The sequence below is a fragment of the Protopterus annectens genome, chromosome 4.part0 (assembly GCF_019279795.1).
Source record: "Protopterus annectens isolate FY-2018-M chromosome 4.part0, PAN1.0, whole genome shotgun sequence".
Classification (NCBI taxonomy): domain Eukaryota; kingdom Metazoa; phylum Chordata; order Ceratodontiformes; family Protopteridae; genus Protopterus; species Protopterus annectens.
In genome coordinates, this window is record NC_056733.1 from 578,713,729 (window position 1) to 578,734,961 (window position 21,233).

Sequence of the window (21,233 nt, forward strand, 5' to 3'; positions counted from 1 at the left end):
GCTCTCTCTTTCAGCTGGAAAGCTCTAACAATGTATGCTTTCCCACCTCTTCCAATAATGACCAAGGTCCTACTGAAGATCAGGACAGAGCAGCCCAGAGTAATCCTGATAGCCCCAAACTGGCCAAGACAGCACTGGTACCCACTGTTAAAGAGCTTGTCACAGACGAAACCATGGCCTCTCCCCTTATGGCCACTTCTACTGACGCAGCACATTTTCAGGACTCTACACTCCAACCTGAAAATCTTGCAGCTAACTGCCTGGAGAATACCATGACTCCCACTCAGGATAACCTATCCCAGAGAGTGAAGGATATTATTATGGAAGCTCGCCGACCTTCCACAAGGAAGGCATACACAGCAAAATGGAAAAGATTTCACACCTGGAACACAGCAAAGGGCCTAGATGTGACTGTAATGAATATGGCATACATATTGGAATACTTGGCAGAATTGTCCCACAGTGGCCTGTCTTGCTCTTCCATCAAGATACATGCCTCAGCAATCTCAGCAGAATACAATCTAAATCCACCTGTCTTCCCTCACCCTCTACTAAGACAGTTTCTAAGAGGAATCAAAAACATTAATCCTCCAAGGAAACCACCTCTACCTACTTGGGACCTGAATTTCGTGTTGGAAAAACGAACACTTCCTCCCTTCGAACCAGCAGCATCGGCAGATGTACAGTTTTTGTCTTGGAAAACTGCCTTCCTTCTGGCCATAACCTCAGCAAGAAGAGTATCTGAGCTGCAAGCTTTAATGGCAGTGCAGCCATTCCTTATCTTTCATCAGGACAGAGTTTCTTTGAGGACCAATCCTACATTCATGCCAAAGGTGGTATCCAGGGTATCTTTGAACCAAACTATTCACTTGCCTACATTCTTCCCACAGCCACAAAATAAAGGGGAAAGACTTCTGCACACCCTGGACATACACAGACAACTACGCTACTACTTGGACAGAACTAAAAGTTACAGAAAGACTGACCAGTTGTTTGTAGCATATGCTGCTGGGGTACAAGGAAAAGCAATTTCCAAACAAACAATTTCCAAATGGATAGGAAATTGCATTCGCTTTTGTTACTCCTTTCATGGAAAGACTGTGCCAGCTAACATTAGACCTCATTCCACGAGAGCCACAGCCACCATCACAGCCTTCCTAAGAGGGGTGGCTACCAAGGACATTTTAGAAGCTGCTACATGGAGCTCCGTGCATACATTTGCCAAGCATTACAATTTGCCTTTATACTCCAGATCCAGAGCAGGGTTTGCTACGGCAGTCCTGCAGGGTATCTTAACTACACCATCCTTCATTTAGTACCTCCACCCCCAGTTTGGCTATGGTATTCTACCCATATGTGATGACTGCAGATGCATCCTTGAAGGACATAGTACAGTTTTGTACCTACCATAAATGTAGATGTCCGATTAGGTATGCATCTGCAGTCAGGTTTACCCTCCCTCCTACCCCTCTGTGGTATTCCTAGGGTGCTTACCCCTCTTTTAGCTAGCTGGGGGAATCTATTATGGTGTATTTGTTTGTATATACATGTATATTTATATATTTTTGCAAATGTTTGGAATTTTATTGCATTTATCCAAATTTAGCCTTCCTAGAGGGCACCTGGCATCTGGGGCAAGAAAAACTGAGGAAGATGGCGTCGGCTGATGCTTTTATACCCCAGGCACTCTGACGTCGGGGAAAGTGCGACATCAGCCGAGGCCAGACCCAGACTTTGGAATCCGGCCGACCGAAGGGCTGCCTGAAGCAGGACAACCCATATGTGATGACTGCAGATGCATACCTATCGGACATCTACATTTATGGTAGGTACAAAACTGTACTTTCTCAGCCATGGGTCGTAGTAAAGGCACCAAAAGAAATATGTAGACCAAACCTACACCAATGACTAAAGGTCTAACTGTGCCAAATAAATATATAAAGAAAACAGCAAAGCACAGTACAACCACCACGGCAAGCAGCATAAAAATTCAAGGAGAGTAAATAAGACCGTATTTAATAAAAATCAGGATAAGCGCTTTCACATAAAAGTGCTTCATCAGATCCTCAGTATACACAAACCAACAAGTACATTTAAAAAGCACATTCAAAAAGAAATTAACCGATCAAACAGCTGGGCCAATTAATGATGTAATGTCCTCAACTTCAATGTTGGCTTTAAAGGAACATTGTAATTTAAGCCTGGTGTTCTATGTGCCTGTAATGTGGCAATCCACCTCATCTCCACACACACTGTTCTGTTAACTATGTCCCCACTCCTGACAGACTGTTGTATAACCTCCATCACAGTGAACTTAAAGAATGTCCACTATGATCTTTAACATGTTTAAAAAGGGCACTTAAACAACTCATTCTCCTTATGTCCCCTACATGCTGCAAGACATGATCCTTCAATTTCTGATTAGTTTTACCCATATAGTATGACTCAGCACAGAGAACAGAGGAGGTAGATAGTCTAAGGGATACATTTTATATACCTGTACTTGAGACCTTTGTCAAGGTCTATGAGAAAGATATTTATGGTGCTTTGACGTGTCCAGGTGGTACAAAGTTTTATAATTTTACTGAAGGAGACTATATGGCTTTAGAACAGCTTAAATTGAATCTGGATATTTGTATACGACCCGCCGATAAGGGCAGGGCGATTGTAGTAATGGATACTATTGAATACTTATCTAGTATGAAGGAACTTTTTACCCATTACTAGATATGAGATTAATAGTTTTATCAACGATATAAGTGTTCAATTGCATGAGTTTTTGATGTCAGACAAAATAACTAAGGAAATGTATGACTTCATGATGGTTGAACATCCATTGATTCCATCATTCAGTGGCCTACCAAAGATACATAAGGCCAGATTTAAACCACCCATGAGGCCAATTGTGTCCGGCAAAGGTTGGGCCACTGAGCCCCTTTCTATGTTTGTTGAACACGAACTAAAACCTTATTTGACAAAGGCGCCGGTGGTCCTGAGGGAGACAGAAGATTTTCTAGTATGTTTTGGTGAATGTACTCGTGGACTGGACTTGAATGATGGGACTTATACACTAGTAACATTAGATATTAATATGCTATTTACAATTATACCAAATTTGTTTGGGGTTGACTCAATTAGAAGTTTTTTAAATAGAGCTACTGCTTTGACACATCAACAGATTGAGCTTATTTGTGCTTTACTTAACCTAATATTGAAATTACAATGTGTTTATATCTGATGGTACTTATTATTTGTGGGCACAGGGTGTTGCCCTGGGCACACCCTGTGCCAATAGTTATGCAAATTTAGTACTAGCGGACTGGGAGTACAATGTGATTTTTTTCTGAACATTTTTATAGATCACATTTGATTTTATATAGGCGCTTTGTAGATGATATTTTTATTTTGTGGAGGGGTACAGATGTTTTGTTACAGGATTTTTGTCAACTATTTAGAGGGCATTAGTACATGTTTTAGATTCTCTATGCCTACTTCCAAATCCAGCGTAGATTTTCTTGACACAACCATTTCCATTAATGTCACTGGAAGGGTTGACTCTTTAATGTATAGGAAGGAATGCAGGAAGAATAACTTAGGACAAGTATGCACCCTAAGAGGGTTTTTGGAAATGTTATGAAACGGCAATTCCAGCATACATCTAGGATGTACACACAGGAGGATGATTATGTATGGGCTAGGGATAGATTGGCGAATTAACTATTAGATAGGGGATATTGCAAAAGGGAAATAGCGCAGAGAGTAGAGGAGATGGATAGTCTAAGGGATACAGTGGGTACCCCCTTTTTGGATAAGGAAGTGACGTCATCACGTCCTAAGGTGAATAACAGATCTACATCTAGTTTTTGTTTGAAATACAATAGTAATATTAATTTAGTCTGTGATATTGTCAAACTGCATTCTGATGACACTGTCTCCAAGGTAGTAGGTGATGCCCCTAGATTTGTTTACAAAAATAATCTGACTCTGAAAAGGGAACTATGTTATAGACCATTTAGGAAATCTTATAATGTACCCCTGAGGTTTGGGACATTTCCATGTAGGTCCTGCAAAACCTGTAATATATGTCCTGAACCAAGACATTTGTACATCATATAACTGGTAAGGACTATGTTTTTAAGGTACATGCTAACTGCAGGACAGCTAATTTAGAGTACCTTGCTACTTGTAATGACTGTGAGTCATATAATGTGGGTAAAACTAATCAGAAATTGAAGGATCGTGTCCTGCAGCATGTAGGGGACATAAGGAGAATGAGTTGTTTAAGTGCCCTTTTTAAACATGTTAAAGATCATAGTGGACATTCTTTTAAGTTCACTGTGATGGAGGTTATACCAGAGTCTGCCTGGGTTGGGGACATAGTTAACAGAACAGTGTGTGTGGAGATGAGGTCGATTGCCACACTACAGGCACATAGAACAACAGGCTTAAATTACAATGTTCCTTTAAAGCCAGCATTGAAGTTGAGGCCATTACATCATTAATTGGCCCAGCTGTTTGATAGGTTAATTTATTTTTTGAATGTGCTTTTTAAATGTACTTGTTGGTTTGTGTATAGTGAAAATCTGATGAAGCATTTTTATGTGAAAGCGCTTATCCTGATTTTTATTAAATACGGTCTTATTTACTCTCCTTGAATTTTTATGCTGCTTGCCGTGGTGGTTGTACTGTGCTTTGCTGTTTACTTTATATATTTATTTGGCACAGTTAGACCTTTAGTTGCTGGTGTTGGTTTGGTCTACATACAGAATGATAAGGAAGAACTTTAGTAAAGTTGCTCTTTGAAGTTACCTCAGAATGCCGACTGTTACCAAATATATTAAAAAATATATGCTTTTCTTTCTAAGGGTATTCCAGTACATTCACAGGAGAGCGGCGGCTGAAGAATGACCAAGTGTTTGAAGCTTTGGGAACAACAGATGAGCTAACATCAGTGATTGGGTAAGAATTTTATCAAAACTGAAACAGTAGATTGTGTACAAGTAAAAAAGATGTGGTGTAATATCAAGTTCTTATTCATGCAAACAGATAAATGGCTACAAATGATGGATATGTGGCATTCTAGATTAAAACAAAATGTACAGCATTATAGTAGTTGATGATTTCTGGTTATTTGCTGCTCTTTACAGTTTAATTTAAATTTCTGTAACTGCAAGATAAACTTGAAATGTGGCTGGACATCATAAAATGCTGTTTGGTACAAAGCGGCAAGTACATCAGAAATCCAAATTCATTACAAATGAGTACTTTACTGATGTTTTGTAGAGCTGCTTCTGTGACCAAACCCAGCATCAAACCTGTCTAAGGCAGTACTCATTTTGGGCAGCCAGGCATTACCCTTCTTGATAGAGCATCATTATTGGCAATTGCAAACATTATGCTTTGCAACAGCTACTGACTGCCTTTTAAACAATTTAATTCTCCTAAAACTGAGGAGTTTAATTGCAGGACTTAGTTTATGACCTTGCCTGGCCTCACAAATGCTTCTTTTGTCAGTAACATTTTGAGGCAGGAATATAGTATCAGGCGAATTCTTTGACTTATGGGATTCTAATCAGATCTTCATTTGGCACCATACTTTACACAGTCTTGAAGAGACACCAAAATCCATGGATGCTGCGAGTGTGGCAGTGGCCTCTTAAACGTGTCTGCTGCTATGTGTAGATATGAACAAAGTCACAGCTTCCTTCCATCCTCATGCTGTTATGTTTTTGACGCAAGCAAAAAAAAGCCATTAGCCAGCAATTATCATAGGTGTATAGTGAGAGCTACATTCACTGCATAAGCTCCTGTGAAGGAATGATTTATTCCAGTCTCATTCAGAACTGTGGGATGTAGAATCCCAGAGTATGAAAATTAAGAATCCCACCAAAGCATTCATGTTTATTAATAAACACAAAGTAACGTATTGTCAGTAGTAGGGCACAACTTTGATTCTTCATCATGTATAGTCTTACTGTGGATTATAAATTGTATTACTTTTCGTGTGACCTTTTGCAAAGCAGTGAAATGCAAGCAATATTTCTGACAGGTTATTGGGGAAAAAAGGCAGTGGTTTGTTTGACTGACATCCACAGTGTTATTGTCTGTTATGTTTAGTCCGTGTCTAACCAGGCTTTGCTGTGCATTGTTTTAAGAGTCTGGCCATCCTTGATTGAACTGTATATATTAGTTAACTGTCAAGTATAATTAAGGGAACAGAAAGCAGCATATGTGCTTATGTTATGCTTCCTGACATTTATTTTTATATTTAAAACTCTTTGAGTTGCATTTTCAGTTGGACCAAATAAAACTTTGAAGCAGACAGCCATGGATCAGTAATATCTTGTGGAACATACAGATTCAAGTAAAGATATTAATGTTATTTTCTTTTATTTTCCAGGTAGCTTAGTGATAATGCAAATAATCTGAAAGAGTACAAAGGCATCAGAAAATTGTAAAGTGTACAAAAACAAGACATTAATGAGCATAGATTACTGTGTACTAAAAATAGGCTTTTATATTTTCCTACATAAATAACCGTCAGAGTATTAAAATGGAAATTAGAGGGCACATAACCGTCTACTACTTTGGGGAGTGTGTTAGTAAATCAAGCACTCTTTTAGCAAGTGAAAGTAGAATAACGTCAATTCACTGAAACAGCTTCTGGTGATAATGAAGTTTTCTTCTTTCTCCATTGTTTTCCAACCTCAGTGGGTATACATAAAGTTCAGGAGGAGTGTCCCCCCCAAATTTGGGATGCTTGCTCCTCCTGAAGAAAAAAACTTGACGCCAGCATTTTCTTAAAGTGGTTTCAGTGAGTTGGTCTCATAAGGTCAAAAGTTGCTAAATGAGTTCAGTCTAGCAACATGAGTCCCTTCCTAGATTGACATTTATTAAAGCACATCAAGCAAAGCTTCAGTTAAATTTAAATATAAGTTGCATAGCTGTAATATTGTGTTGAAGATGTTAGCAACTAGTGTTCACTAAGTCAAAAGTAATATCGTACAATTATGCTAAATGGCAGCTATGGTGCTCTTTAAGGGGGGTATGACCATATGTTAGCTGCAAGAGGAGTACGCATAAGGATCAGTTGTAGCCTAAACACAATGTCTTTTCCCAAGGGTGCATTTTGTTGCTTAGAGAATTATCCCCATACTTTCACTTATTAAAAATATGGATTGCAATTTCTTCTCCTCTGAGGCATTTATTTCCTTAACTTTCTTGTTGGAGCTGAATGAAATCTCATGATACTTTCTTTAGGAATTTTTCTCCCTTGCTGTTGTATCATTTTTGCCCATCACTTATGAAAGCTTTTTTTTTCTTTCCAAAGAAATGGCACACTGTTAAGATAGTTGTAGCTTTTTGTTTATTCTTACTTTTACTGTGACAATAAACCTGTTGAAACTTTCGTAGCCTGATGCTAATTAGCTGAGATTTGCAAATCAGAAAATAAGAGACTCTCATTGACTGAGAAGGAATAGGAAGAAAGAAATGACCGGAAACTCACAGAATATCACCTTTTAAAACACTGTGCTATCTCAAGTAGCCTTTATCCATCTGCAAGGATTTTTCACAGATGATGTAATGCATACATAAAAAAAAAAACATGGAAGTCACTGCAAAAAAAAAAAACACTGACATTTTTGCTGAGGATTCTCAGACCTGACATTAATACTCGCTACTTTTATTCTAACTGAATGGTACTGTGATCTATCAGCACAGGGTAGGGTATTGTGATCACATCAGCTGTGCCATAGTGGTGCATTATGGCCAAGAAGTACCTTTCCAAGAAAACAAGTTCATGTCAGTATGCCTGTCCTTGTGAGGGCAGTCATGGTTAGAAAAAGTATAATCATAAATAGCTGTCAGGTTTAGGTTGTGTAGAACCTCTTGGGAAGATAAATGTATATTTGTTTGTTTTTTTTTTCTTCAGTTTCTCGCTGTAGTGATCCTTTAGTGTATTCATAAAGAACACTCTTGAAGGATTCATGTCAGTACATCAATGACATAATCTAACCTTATGTCTGTAAATATTGAGAAATCAGCTTTGATGTTAGATTGACAAAGGTTTCAACAAAGCACAAAAATAAAAACATTTTTGGGTGGTAAGTCTGCACCCTCTATGGTAGGTACTGTGCAACTCACTCCCCTCTTACTTACATAAACAGCTCCTTGGTCACACAATTGTGGGGAAGGGCAAACACTATGAAAGTGAAGATGTGTCCCCACACCCTGTCTGTAGTATTTCACTATTAGCAACAGTAAATATGAACTGTAGTTCCAAATACTGATGTTAGTCAGCAAAAAATAAAATAAAACACAAACCAAACTGCAGTCTGTCTTGCAGGGCACTGCAGTACCAGATTCAGCACCACAGATGTCCTGAAGTTAGCAGCTTAAAAAAAAAAAGCACTCCATTCACACTAGTAAAAACCACCAGGAACACAGAGGAGGTGTCTGAAGCAACCATTCTTCATTATAACTGTAATAGTACGGACGCTAATAAAAACAGACTCTGTAAAAAGATATGCTTCATCATCATCATCATCTTCTTCTTTTGGCTGTTCCCGTTAGGGATCGCCACAGCGGATCATCTGTTTCCATTTCTTCCTGTCCTCTGCATCTTGCTCTTTCACACCAACCACCTGCATGTCATCTCTCACCACATCCATAAACCTTATCTTAGGCCATCCTCTTTTCCTGTTACCTGGTAGCTTCATCCTTAGCATCTTTTTCCCAATATACTCAGCATCCCTCCTCAGCACATGTCCAAACCAACGTAATCTTGCCTCTCTGGCTTTGTCTCCAAACCTTCCAACCCGGGCTGACCCTCTAATATACTTATTCCTAATCCTGTCCACCCTCGTCACACCCAGTGCAAATCTTAACACCTTTAACTCTGCCACATCCAGCTCAAACTCCTGCCTTTTTGTCAATGCCACTGTCTCCAACCCATATAACATAGCTGGTCTCACTACCCTCTTGTAGACCTTCCCTTTCACTCTTACTGGTACTCATCTGTCACAAATCATTCCTGAAACTCTTCTCCACCCACTCCATCCTGCCTGTACTCTCTTCTTCACCTCTCTTCCACACTCATCGTTACTCTGAACTATTGATCCCAAGTATTTAAACTCATCCACCTTCGCCACGTCTACTCCTTGCATCGTCACCATTCCTCTATCCTCCCTCTCATTCACAAACATATATTCTGTCTTAGTCCTGCTGACCTTCATTCCTATTCTCTCTAGAGCATATCTCAATCTCTCCAGGGTCTCCTCCACCTGTTCCCTACTCTCACTACAGAACACAATGTCATCTGCAAACATCATAGTCCACGGGGACTTCTGTCTGATCTTGTCTGTCAACCTGTCCATCACCATTGCAAATAAGAAAGGGCTCAGAGCTGATCCTTGATGCAACCCCACCTCCACCTTAAATGCATCTGTCACTCCCACCGCAGACCTCACCACTGTCACACTACCCTCGTACATATCCTGTACCACTCTTACATACTTCTCTGACACTTCCGACTTCCTCATACAATACCACAACTCCTCTCTAGGCACCCTGTCATATGCTTTCTCTAAGTCTACAAAAACACATTGCAACTCCTTCTGACCTTCTCTGTACTTCTCCATCAACACTCTCAGAGCAAACATCGTATCTGTAGTGCTCTTTCCTGGCATGAAACCATACTGCTGATCACTAATCATCACGACCCTTCTTAATCTAGCTTCTACTACTCTTTCCCATAACTTCATGCTGTGACTGATCAATTTAATCCCTCTGTAGTTACTACAGCTCTGCACATCACCCTTATTCTTAAAAATCGGTACCAAAACACTTTTTCTCCATTCCTCAGGCATCCACTCACTTTCCAAGATTTCATTAAACAATCTGGTTAAAAACTCCACTGCCATTTCACCTAAACACCTCCATGCTTCCACAGGTATGTCATCTGGACCAACAGCCTTTCCATTCTTCATCCTGTTCATAGCTATCCTTATTTCCTCCTTGCTAATCCATTGTACTTCATGATTCACTATCCCCACATCATCCAACCTTCTCTCCCTCTCATTCTCTTCATTCATCAACCCCTCAAAGTACTCTTTCCATCTCCTCAACACACTCTCCTGACTTGTGAGTATGTTTCCCTCATTATCCTTTATCACCTTTACTGCTGCACATCTTTCCTAGCTCGGTCCTTCTGTCTAGCCAGTCGGTACAGGTCTTTTTCTCCCTCCTTAGTGTCCAACTTTTCATACAACTCTTCATATACCTTATCCTTGGCCTTCACCCCCTCTCTCTTTGCCATGCACCTCATCTCCTTATACTCCTGCCTATTTTCATCTCTCTGACAATCCCACTTCTTCTTTGCCAACCTCTTTCTCTGTATACTCTCCTGTACTTCCTCATTCCACCACCATGTCTCCTTGTTGTCCTTCCTCTGTACAGATGTCATACCAAGTACCTTTCTAGCCCATCTCCCTTACTAGCTCTGCTGTAGTTACAAAGCTATTTGGTAACTCTTCACTGCCACCCAGTGCCAACTCATCCCTGAACTCCACCTCGCAATTACCCTTTTTCAATTTCCACCATTTGATCCTTTTTGTAAAAAGATATGCTTCCGTTTGTGAAATTATTGTGGGAGTAACAGATTCCCAAATGTACAGGAGGACAGATCATGATCATACAGGCATAGGTTGACTCCCATTGGTCCTATTTAGTAGCGTACATACAATACAAGTCTGATTCTACTATAATATAATTGAGGGACTGATGTGCATTACAGCTTATTTGCAAAGCACAAGATGGAGGTACACCTCCTGGACTGATGATTTAGTAGCAGCATTCTAGGTGGGTGAGCTGGCCTTGAACAGTAGACCAGGCAGGTGGTGGTGAGATGATAGTCCACTCTCTCTCTCCTGTTGGGGGATCTGCTGCCACAGAAATGCCCCTGAATGGTGATCAGAAGTTAGCTCTAGATTCAAAAACTTGTCTAATTGAAGGGAATGTTCTGGTGCCTACTCACAGGCAGTACAAAGTCCATTGTAGTATGTATGCCCGTTTGCACAAGAGACGAGCATTCTGTGTGCTTGTCAAATCCGAGGGGCATGCTGGGCATAACCAGAAATCCTGTTACATTCTGTAAAATGACATTCATAATTTCTCCTTCTAGCCTGTCAAACATGAAATCTGACACACATCCCCACTGGAAAGAAAGGCTGTTCGAAGTGAAGTGTTCTGCTGTGCTGCAGGAAACTAAGCAGGGAAATGAGCAGAATGTGATAAGAGTTCATTAAGGGAATCCTCGGACCAGAAAATAATTCAAAAATGTCAGTCTTGACTTGAGATTGGAGAAGCCAGTTGAGTAATGGGGGTAGGACACAGCTGTTAATGAGCCTTCATACAGTAAATGGTAATCTGCTAAAACTGATTTACTCAGTTTCCCACTTATTTAAGGAGGAGGCAGAACAGGCTATAGGTAAGGCACAGGGAGAGATGGTACATTGACATGATGTTTAAAGAAACTGTTCAAGATTTGTCTTAGCACCACATCACGAATCCATGAAGTGGTTGGTGATGCATTCTTTTTTGTTAAAATTAATTTGTGAAGCCCCTTTCATTTCTGTGTCTATGTAGTAACGCCCTAACGTTCCACCATATGTTGTGGTGAAAAGCATTGAGAAAGCTTGAGATGTGACCTATAATGTCCGTAGGTCAGTGTTTTATGCTCTTTATTATTGGAATGGTTTCATTTTGTAATTAATCATGACCAATAACTATCTAATAAGGTAACAAATGCCTCTGAGTAATTGCAAAATAAAATGTAATGCAGACAACAGAAAAGTAAAACATGATCACATGGACTTGGTGTCTATTTCCAAGCTCTCCCTGTGTTTTCCTGACAACTCTTAGCAGTGTAAGGCAGAGCTTTACTGTAAAAGGGAAAGAAAAAAAGTGTTTGATTCCAATACAGATTTATAAGTACAAGTACACAAATTTAATTATTTGGCTCAAATGAATTTAAAACTAATTGCCCTGTCCTGTAGGCAGTGCATGGAGTAGTGAACATACTAGGAAAAACTTTAGATAATAATGTGTTTAACATCAGTTATGGCATTGAAAGTGAATGATGCCACAACTGTGCATCTGTTTTCAGCTGCTGATTTGGTATTATAAAGAATAGTACTAATACCAAAAAGTTAATGTAGATTCCCACTCTGTTGGTGACAAAGAAGTTTGTCAACCAGATTAAGGTTTGATTCACAGACATATATAGGCTAACTAAGGTCTTTATAAGCCTAGCTGTGTAACCCAACCCACTTGTGTCCCCATGTATCTTTGGTGTCTGTTAGGAGTGGTATGTTAGTTTGGCAGTGGCTAAGTACTTTGTGGTGGGTGTATGTTAGTTGGGTGATATTTTACTTTCTGTCTGCCTCTGTTTATTAGAGACATGGAGGTCAGACCAGATGTGAATTTATGATTTCCCATCCAATGGCCAAGGTCACGTTTCAATAGGGTCAGGAATGAAGTCTGCTTCACATGGATGTAGAGCCTATTCCATAGCACGCTGATCCTTTGAGACACATATTGGTCTCGCCAGCATATTCCGTTTATGTCACAGGTAAAGTTTAGATCCTTAGATGTAGTTTTTCTAATTCTGTTCATTTTGAGGATGTACAAAAGTTACACCAGGGCTGGGTTGGAAGATGCCTTATATGGCAGGCATAGATCGTTTCTCAGTAACCTGTAGGAGACCGAGTATAGAGAGAGGGTTTTTAAGGTGATCTTTGTAAGATAGTGTGTTAATACTGTGGGTTCTCCTGGTGAGGAACTTTTGTGAGCATTCCAGCTGTTGCAAATGCCAGGTCAGGTACTTGCCAAAGGGGGCATTTTCTTCAATGATGAGTCTGGTATGGGCCAAGTAAAGTGGTACCATAACTTTCTTGGACCCGAATGCCATACCCTTATTATAAGTTGGGCAACACAGAATGGCCTTTTTACTATCTTACCTGTGTGTTGGTCAAAGGCCAGATTACTATCTATATATGTTCCCAGATCCCTAACTACTGAGTCAACTCTTAGGGGTGTTTTATCAGTGGAGTAATTGGCTTGGGTGGACATTTCGCAAAGGGCCCTATAATGCACTTCTTGGCATTGAGTTTTAAACCTTGGCTTTGACAGCAATTATTTTGTCTGTGTTAGGCTCTCTTGCACAATGTTAGTACCTTAGGGGAATCTGACAGCTCCCAGTTTACAGTCATCTGCGAACTTGGTAAGCCAGAGACCTTTGACATTAGCTTTGACTTCCAAGAAGTAGATGTCAAATGGGAGGGGACCAGCATGGATCCCTGATGTACTCCACTAGTGACTAGTCATTTGGTGGAGGTGGTCCCACCAGTCCTGACTTCTTGGATCCTATCTGTGAGCCAGTTGGCAATCCAGTGAGTTATGTAGGGATTTAAGCTTAGTTTGGTGAGTTTGGCAACAATACCTGAGTGGGGGAATCATATCAAAACAACTTAGCCAGGTCAAGGTAGAATGTATGCGCTGTCTTCTCCTCATCCATTGCCTTGGTGACCCTCTCAAAAAAGTATGCAAGGTTAAGTAGGCAAGACCTTCCACTGACCAAGCTAATCTGGGATGGGTCCAGTGTCTGTCGGTTGCTAAAAATATCCTTGTTGATTATTTTAATGATAACTCATGGCTTTGTAGCCTTTTTAGCCTGGTGTACTTTTGCTGACCAACGGAACACTATTTATACTAACAAACTGCTTTTTAGAGCGTATTGGATTTGAAGGTTGGACTATCTACTCCTTGGTGCCAGCTTTGTGTTTTTGTTCATGGCTTTGTATATTAGATGTGTCAAACTGATGGGTCTGTAGTTTCTGGGTTGGTTGATAGATCACCCTTGTAAGGGAAGACCGCTGGAGTCTTCCATTCACTTGGTACGTAACCTGTTTTGAGCCTGTAGTTGAAAAGTGCCTCAAGTGGTTCTAAAAGGTTATGTTTTAAGTTATTTAGGAAATATTTTCTGGGCCCATTGAGGCAGTGTTTTCTGCCTTGGAAAGCACTGCCAAGACCTGCTTCCTGCTGATAGCTAGAGGAAAGGAATTTCACAGGGTGTAGTAGGGGTAGAAGGGGGTGAAGTTTGAGCCAGATTTGTTAGCCTGCAGATTCACTATTTCTCTGTCTCTCTCCCCCATCTCACTTCTTGTTGAAGGTGGTGGCATTTACCACCAATACACCACATTGCTGTGTGTTACCTTTAAGGTATTGGACATAGCTGAAGAACGCCTTGTGGTTGTCCTTAGCCTGAGAGGCTGTCCTAACCTCACAGTTGGCCTTGTTTGACTTGGTCATCATCTTAGTTTCTTGTGTAGTTTAATCAGTAAGCTCTCATCTTTAATGAGAGTAGCTCTTTTTGATTTTCGCCATTACTTTTTTTCCTTTTGTTACACACACTCTGTTACGGTTAGGATTCCACCAGTGTGGTTTGCTTTTGGTGTTTGTTATAACCTTACTTCTGATAAGGTACTGAGCCTCTGTGCGTCTCTTCACATATTTGTACAGAGTTTCTTTGAACAATTGTGCATATGTTGCTGTGATATCTGTGTTCTGGAGGGCATTGAATTTTGATAAACTATCGCTCAGTAGAATGTAGTTTGCTTTAGAATAATTCCTAACTGATACAGGCTTACTTGGGTTTTCTGAGTTGATTTTTATTTCAAAGGAGTCTGCTTTGTAATCTGACCTCACTAGTGAAGATATGACATGGGGGTGGGGGTGCTGTGCTCCCATATGTTGGTGAATACTAGGTCAAGTATGTTTGGACCTCTGGTTGGAGGATTCACCAGGGTATTCATGTAAATAAAATCCAAGAAATGTTGTACCTGTAAGTTTGAGTCAGTGTATTTTTCCCAGTCTATAGAAGGATAATTAAAGTCCCCCATGAAGAGTGTATTTGGCTGGATGGTGAGTGTTTCCAGTAGGTCTGTATGCCGGTTATGAGATTCTTGGGGCACAGATGGTGACCTATTGTTAACTAGGATATGGTAAGGAACTTTATCCATGGTGACATGCACATGGATGAACTGCAGGGCATCATCCTATTTAACCAACCTGGAGGAATATTTGTTGCTGATGTTAATCAACACAACTATGTCTGTGCTGGTGTTGATCTAAACGTGTGGAAAGCACTCTAGCCTTGCACTGCTGGAGTACTTTCTGTGGCTTTAAATCAAGTGTCTGTAAGGGCATAGATGTCTACATTCTCCAGAGGGAGGATAGCTTGTAAGGTATTTAGTTTCTTGTTGAGGCTCCTAGCATTGAGCAGCAGTGCCTAAACATTGCTTTGATTTTTTTTTTTTAGGCAATGCCAAAATGCCAATCCTTCCAACACACCCAAAAAAAAGGCTCCAACAAGGGGTGGATAAAGTTTTAGCCAACATCTTAACCCTAGGGAGATGGGAGCAGACCATCCTTGGCAAAGCAATGTGGTCTGTTAACCATGTCCTCCCATGCTGACCGGTATTGAGTCACCCTGGAAGGACACTAGAAGCTAAGCCACTTGTTAAAATCAATTATGTTTTTGTTCATACAGTGGTATCATCCTTGGTTAAGGTAGAATGCTACAAGGTACATACCTGTCTGTGACAATATTCAGAGAAATCCATAATGTCTCTTTTCATGTAGTCCAGTAGGTACATCCCAGGTCATTTACACTCACATGGACTATGATAGAATCATATTTGTCCTTGAGGTGCAGTAACCTGAGTATATATTATGAATCATGGTTCTAGATAATCAGCTGACAGTTATCTTCTCCTTGTCTAGCCCGGTGATTGAGGCATCTCTGTGTCGTACTACAGAATTACCTAGGACTTTTGTCATGGGGAAGCGTTTGCTTACGCTATGGGCTACAATCTTCAGGGACCATTAGGTATAGGATTATGTGTGTTCTTCGTTGCTTTTGGTGTATGCTGTAGAGATTACCGAATATAGGCTTTGACTTTTGTAGGTCTTTGATGTTCAAGAGGTTTCTTTTAAGTGCCTTAGCATACGATGATATGTGTGGAGGACATAGTATATATGTTTTTGACAACCTTGTTCATAAGCGAGATTTCTGTCTCCAAGGAAGTTGTGTATATACATCATTTGTGTACTGTGTTCGTTTCGTTAAGGATTAATTGGCTGTTTGTAGACAGGAGACAATTGCTACACTGTGTCTTGATGTCCATATCTTCCAAGCTGGCCACAGAGACATTTGGAAATTGCATATCCATGTTGTTCAGACCTGTATTAGGGTGGTCTATTATAGTTTAAGGACTGGATTTTATAGATGTCTCCTGGGGTGGTTTGTAGTGTTAAGAGTAGATGTTCGATAGTGCTTGGATATGGAATTAGTGCTGTTTGATGTGAAAACTAGCTGCTGTAATGACTTTCTTAACTTTTATGTAGACTTATTTTTTTTTTACTATGTATTAAAACTTGGAGCTTTTCTCCCCGGGCCTCTACTGAAAATGGACATATATCCAGTTAGACTAGCCCGGTCAACAAATGTAAAATAAGTAAAAATAAAAAATTTACAGTCCTAGTGTAGTTTTATAGGTAAATTTTTCTTCTAAGCATTTGCTTTTGTACAGGGCAGTGCCAGCTGTCACTGTTGCACAGTGAGCAGCTCTACGCAAATGCAGCTAATTTTGTAGCAAACAGAAAAAAGCTGAAAAATGACTCCTGTGCACTCAGGCCAATAAACGACTACAAATGAGCTCTTCTGGAGTGATTCCCAACTTGGAGAGACCAGGCAAACACCTTCTGCCATAAGACAGCTGGTCCTGGACTTCTTGATGTAAAAGCACAACAAGACGTTCTCTCAAGTGCAATTCAACAACAAACAAGTAAGTCCATGGCATACAGTTTTCATATGTTTTCCCAACTCATATAAACCAGGCTACCACCTAATGCTACTAGATGGACTATCCAGTCCTCTTAATATACAAACCCAAAAAAGATTGCTTAAGAGTGCAGTGGTACCACAAAACAACTTAAATTAAGTGGACAAGGTGATTTCAAGTATCAGAGACCTTTAAAATTATTTAAAATCAACAAATTAAGCAGAAATTAAAACAATAGCACTCTAAAATAATTAAACTGAAGTGCAATACAAAAATAAATAAATCTCTTACCTGCCAAGGATAAAGCAAAATGAATTCAAGACCCCCTGAGTGTGGCAAGGGTGCCAAGTAAATTGGAGCTCTTGGAAAATGCGCAGGAGACGATATGTAGTAAAGGAAGCTTATTCAAGAGCAATACTGGTTTGCTGTATGGGCAATCAGTATTATGGATCTATAGAAAACAATGGGTGGGAAGAGTACTTAAATAGCTTACACAACAGACAATAACAATGAGAGGGGAGGAAACAACTTTGGAAATCAGATTAACATAAGAATCAGAGACCAGAAATGCAGTCTCTGCAAGATACTACAGATCAATGACCCCAGGCAGGTTAAAATTTCAGATACCTTAGCTTAATGTCTTGGGGAGGGGGGTTGGGACAGACACAAAGAACAGGTGACCAGAATAGCATTGAAATGCAATTTTATGCTTGTAAATAATAATCGGAATATAAGACTGGCAGCAAAACTGGAATATAAACAACTGTAAAAGTACTGAAGTACCGATTTTGGCACAGAATTTACATTACTCTCACTACTGCAGTTCTACCATTTAAGGCACCAGATTATGCAGCAATTTAGCAGTAACACTATTTATGGAGAAATCCAGTAATAAATCACTAAATGAGGCTGAAATCTGGCAGTAGGTCACAATTCTGCTACAGCTATGGATGAACTTAGACTAAAACCCCAGACAGGATTCAAAATACAAATAGCTAGTTTTTACAAGTAATTCTACTTTTGCAGATAGAAGTGCAGTATATAGATAATCTTCACACAAGTGCAAATGAATCTACAAGAATAAAGTCCCAGAACAAACTAAAAAAGTAACTCTGAACATGTCACTCCCTAAGTGCAACTTGAAGTTAGTTTTTATTTATTTTTTTTTTTGTCTCTTCCTTTTTTGCTGAAAAGCTTATTGCTCGCAGTTCAGGGCTTTCCACTCCAAATCTTTCATGGTGAGGTAGAAAAAGAGCCTAGCTTGTATCTTAGTTGACTAGAGTAATAACTGATATTTTTTTATTTATTTTTTATTTATTTAACATTTGTTGACTGGGAATGTCCGACTAGGTTCCACAGATCCTGTTTTCAGCGGAGGCCCGGGGAGAAATGCTCCAGAAGCATGTCTTTAGAATGTGGGAGGAAACCGGAGAACCCGGAGGAAACCCACGCGGACGCAGAGAGAACATGCAAACTCCACACAGAAGGCACCCCAGCCGAGAATCGAACCGGAGAACCTCTTGCTGTGAGGTGACAACATTAACCGCTGCACCACTGCGCCGCGGAATTTAAAAGCTAGTTATAGACATTTACAAGATATTTGCACTGTTACTTTGTTGATTGAGGAGTTATGATAGTTTATGATAATGTCTGTTACATAAAGATAATTTTTTACTGTTGGAGATTGAGGAAAGCTTAACTACAAACAGAGGACATGGGAGCTGGCAGTATAAATTCCTGAGGGACACCAGTTCAGAGAGGTTCTGCATTTCATGGGTAGCCACTGTGTTTGATTTCAGAGTTTAACATGTAAGTTGTATTTAAACCTAGTTAACTGCAGTTTTTTTTTTTATGTCTAAGTCCTTGTTTGAAAAATACAGCTTGCAGATAATGAAGACTTTAGTAAGATCTGCATATACAGCAAGTGTTGTGAAACTTTTTGAGCCATGGGCTGTACTGAGCCGAAAAAAAAGGTATATGATGTCGGTGGCAAACTAGCCTTTCTGTTAAGCTTTTATATATTGTAAGACAGTTGATATCTAGTTCAACAGCTTGATGTTTTCATTGTTTTACTGCTGGTAGTTTGTGTTCAGGCCAGAAATTAGGGTTACTTTACAGAAGTGAGTTAATGAGGCAGAGATTGTGAAGGCTGTTGCAAGGTTTCACAGTGTGGAATTTGCTGTGCGTCTGCGTCTCTTATTAGCAAGGATTTTCAGTCTCCGTGTGGTAGTGTTATATGGCATCAGAGTGTGCTTGGCAATTGTGTTTACTAAATAGCAAACTTCTTTTTAATATCCTCACTGCTCCGAAGCAATAAAGACAAAGATACTTTTTTTTCTGACAGAAGTTTTCTGTGCAAAATTGTAATGATGTTCTTTGTGTTTCACTGTTGCAGTCATAATTGTTGGGTGATCCTGCCGGCAGGCAGCCCGAGGTCGGCCAGAATCCCAAAGTCTGGGTCCGGCGTCGGCTGTTCCATAAGCACCCTGACGTCAGAACGCAGGGATATAAAGCTGACAGCCGACACCATCTTCCCAAGTCTTTCTTGCCGTGCGGTGGAAAGCAGCTCGCAAGTCGTTGGTTGGTGTTTTCAGACAACGTGCTTTGATTGTCTTCGGTCCGAAGTTTTCTACTTCTCTTCTCAAGCTAAGTACCCCGTTGGGGAAACTTTTTTCTTGCTCCTCCGATGTCAGAAAAAGTTAATAATTGTATATCGTGTGGGAAACAAATACCTCATAAAGATTTCCACTCTTACTGTCTACCTTGCTTAGGCCCTGACCACGATGTTTCTTGCTGTCGGTTCTGTGCCAGGTTTAATTTTTGCACTATCAAGCGTAGGTACGATTGCGCCTTGAATTATTTCGGTAGACTATTCAATTATAGGATGTCATTGGATACTTTACCGACAACCGGAATTCAAAAGAAACGCAAAGACAAGGATAGGCCTCCGAGGTCCAAACATGATATTTTGCAGCCGGAGCCAGCTTCGGGTTCGGCGGTCGTCAGTGAGGCGCTTTTGCAGCCCCTGTCGTCCGCCACTTCGGAACCGATGGCCGACACAGACTCCCATGGGAAGCCTTCTAGGCCTAGTATTTTAACTGCTGCAGGACCTTCGGACGTCGCTCCATCAGATGGGTCCGGAACTGCTGTGCAGGTACCGGCTTCTGAGGGGGTTTTCAGGCCTTCTAATATCACTATTTCTACAAAGACAAAGGCAAAGTCAAAGACTCCTGTTAAACCAAGGGTTTCTTCACAAGCTTCCTCGGATACAGCTCCCAAGTCCCAGAAGCAATTACTTCGGATGGCTAAAGATTTACTTACAATGATTAGGGGTTCTCACCCTCCTCCAGAAAAAAGGCCTAGACAGGATATTCCTTATGATTCTTCTGATCAGGCTTCTGTGTCTTCTGTCTCTTCCTCTGACCAGGATTATTCTTTTCCTCCTTATGAGGATTCTGATGCAGAGGACTCTATTCCTCTGCTTCTCCCCTGAAGATTTCTCTTTTGGGGAAACCTTACATGAGATGAGGGAGCATTTTCATTGGGAAGGTCAGGATTACTCTGCTTCCAAGAAGAGACTTAGGGAATTTCTCCTTCTCCCTCAACACAGACCTTTGGCTATTCCTCCTGTACTTGATATTGTGGATGATGCTTTTTCTGAAGCTAACCTAAATCCTGATTCCTTGCCACCTGCTCCTTCTAAGCCTGATAGATTTTACAGAGTCCCTGACTCCCATCAATTCTTATTTAAGAACCCTTCTGCTGATCCTGAAACCATTTCTCAGGGTTCTAGGGCTGCTAAGGCCGCTTCTTCTAAAAATCCTATCCCATCTGAAAAGGATTCTCGTGCCTTGGACAGGTGGGGCAAGAAGGTTTACACTTCTGCTACCCTTTCTATTAGAGCTTTAAATTGCCAGTTTCACATGTTCAAGTATCAGCAATTTCTTTTGTCTGTTCTAAAGCAAAAGCTCTCTACCTTTCCTGCATGTGCAGAGGACAAGGAATTACAGGATGTTTTGCATGCAACTAAACAAGTTAGCAAACATAGTTTACATTGTGGTTTTGATGCCTTAGAAGCTTCTTGCAGGGCTGCTGTCTCTGGTACTGTTATCAGGAGACATGCTTGGCTTCGTGAGCAGAATTTACCAGAACAGGTTAAGGCTAAGCTGTTAGATGCCCCTGTTCAGCATGATGTTTTATTTGGATCCAAGGCTGAGGAGGTTATTAAAAAGATGGAAGAAAAAGCAAAATCTATGCAGACTGTTAAAGATTTTTTACAAGTTCAGCCTCCTAGATTTTCTAGAAATTGGCCCTCCAAAAATTGGTCTT

At 40.4% G+C, this 21,233-nt stretch overlaps 1 protein-coding gene across 1 annotated transcript in view; it reads left to right on the forward strand.

Annotated features, from left to right (window-relative positions):
• Window positions 1-21,233, forward strand: part of MMAB (metabolism of cobalamin associated B) — a 379,881-nt gene that overhangs the window by 63,763 nt on the left and 294,885 nt on the right. The window contains exon 3 of the mRNA XM_044068508.1: window positions 4,866-4,959. Within this exon, the coding sequence (XP_043924443.1) occupies window positions 4,866-4,959 (94 nt within the window). The remainder of the gene's footprint in view (window positions 1-4,865; window positions 4,960-21,233) is intronic.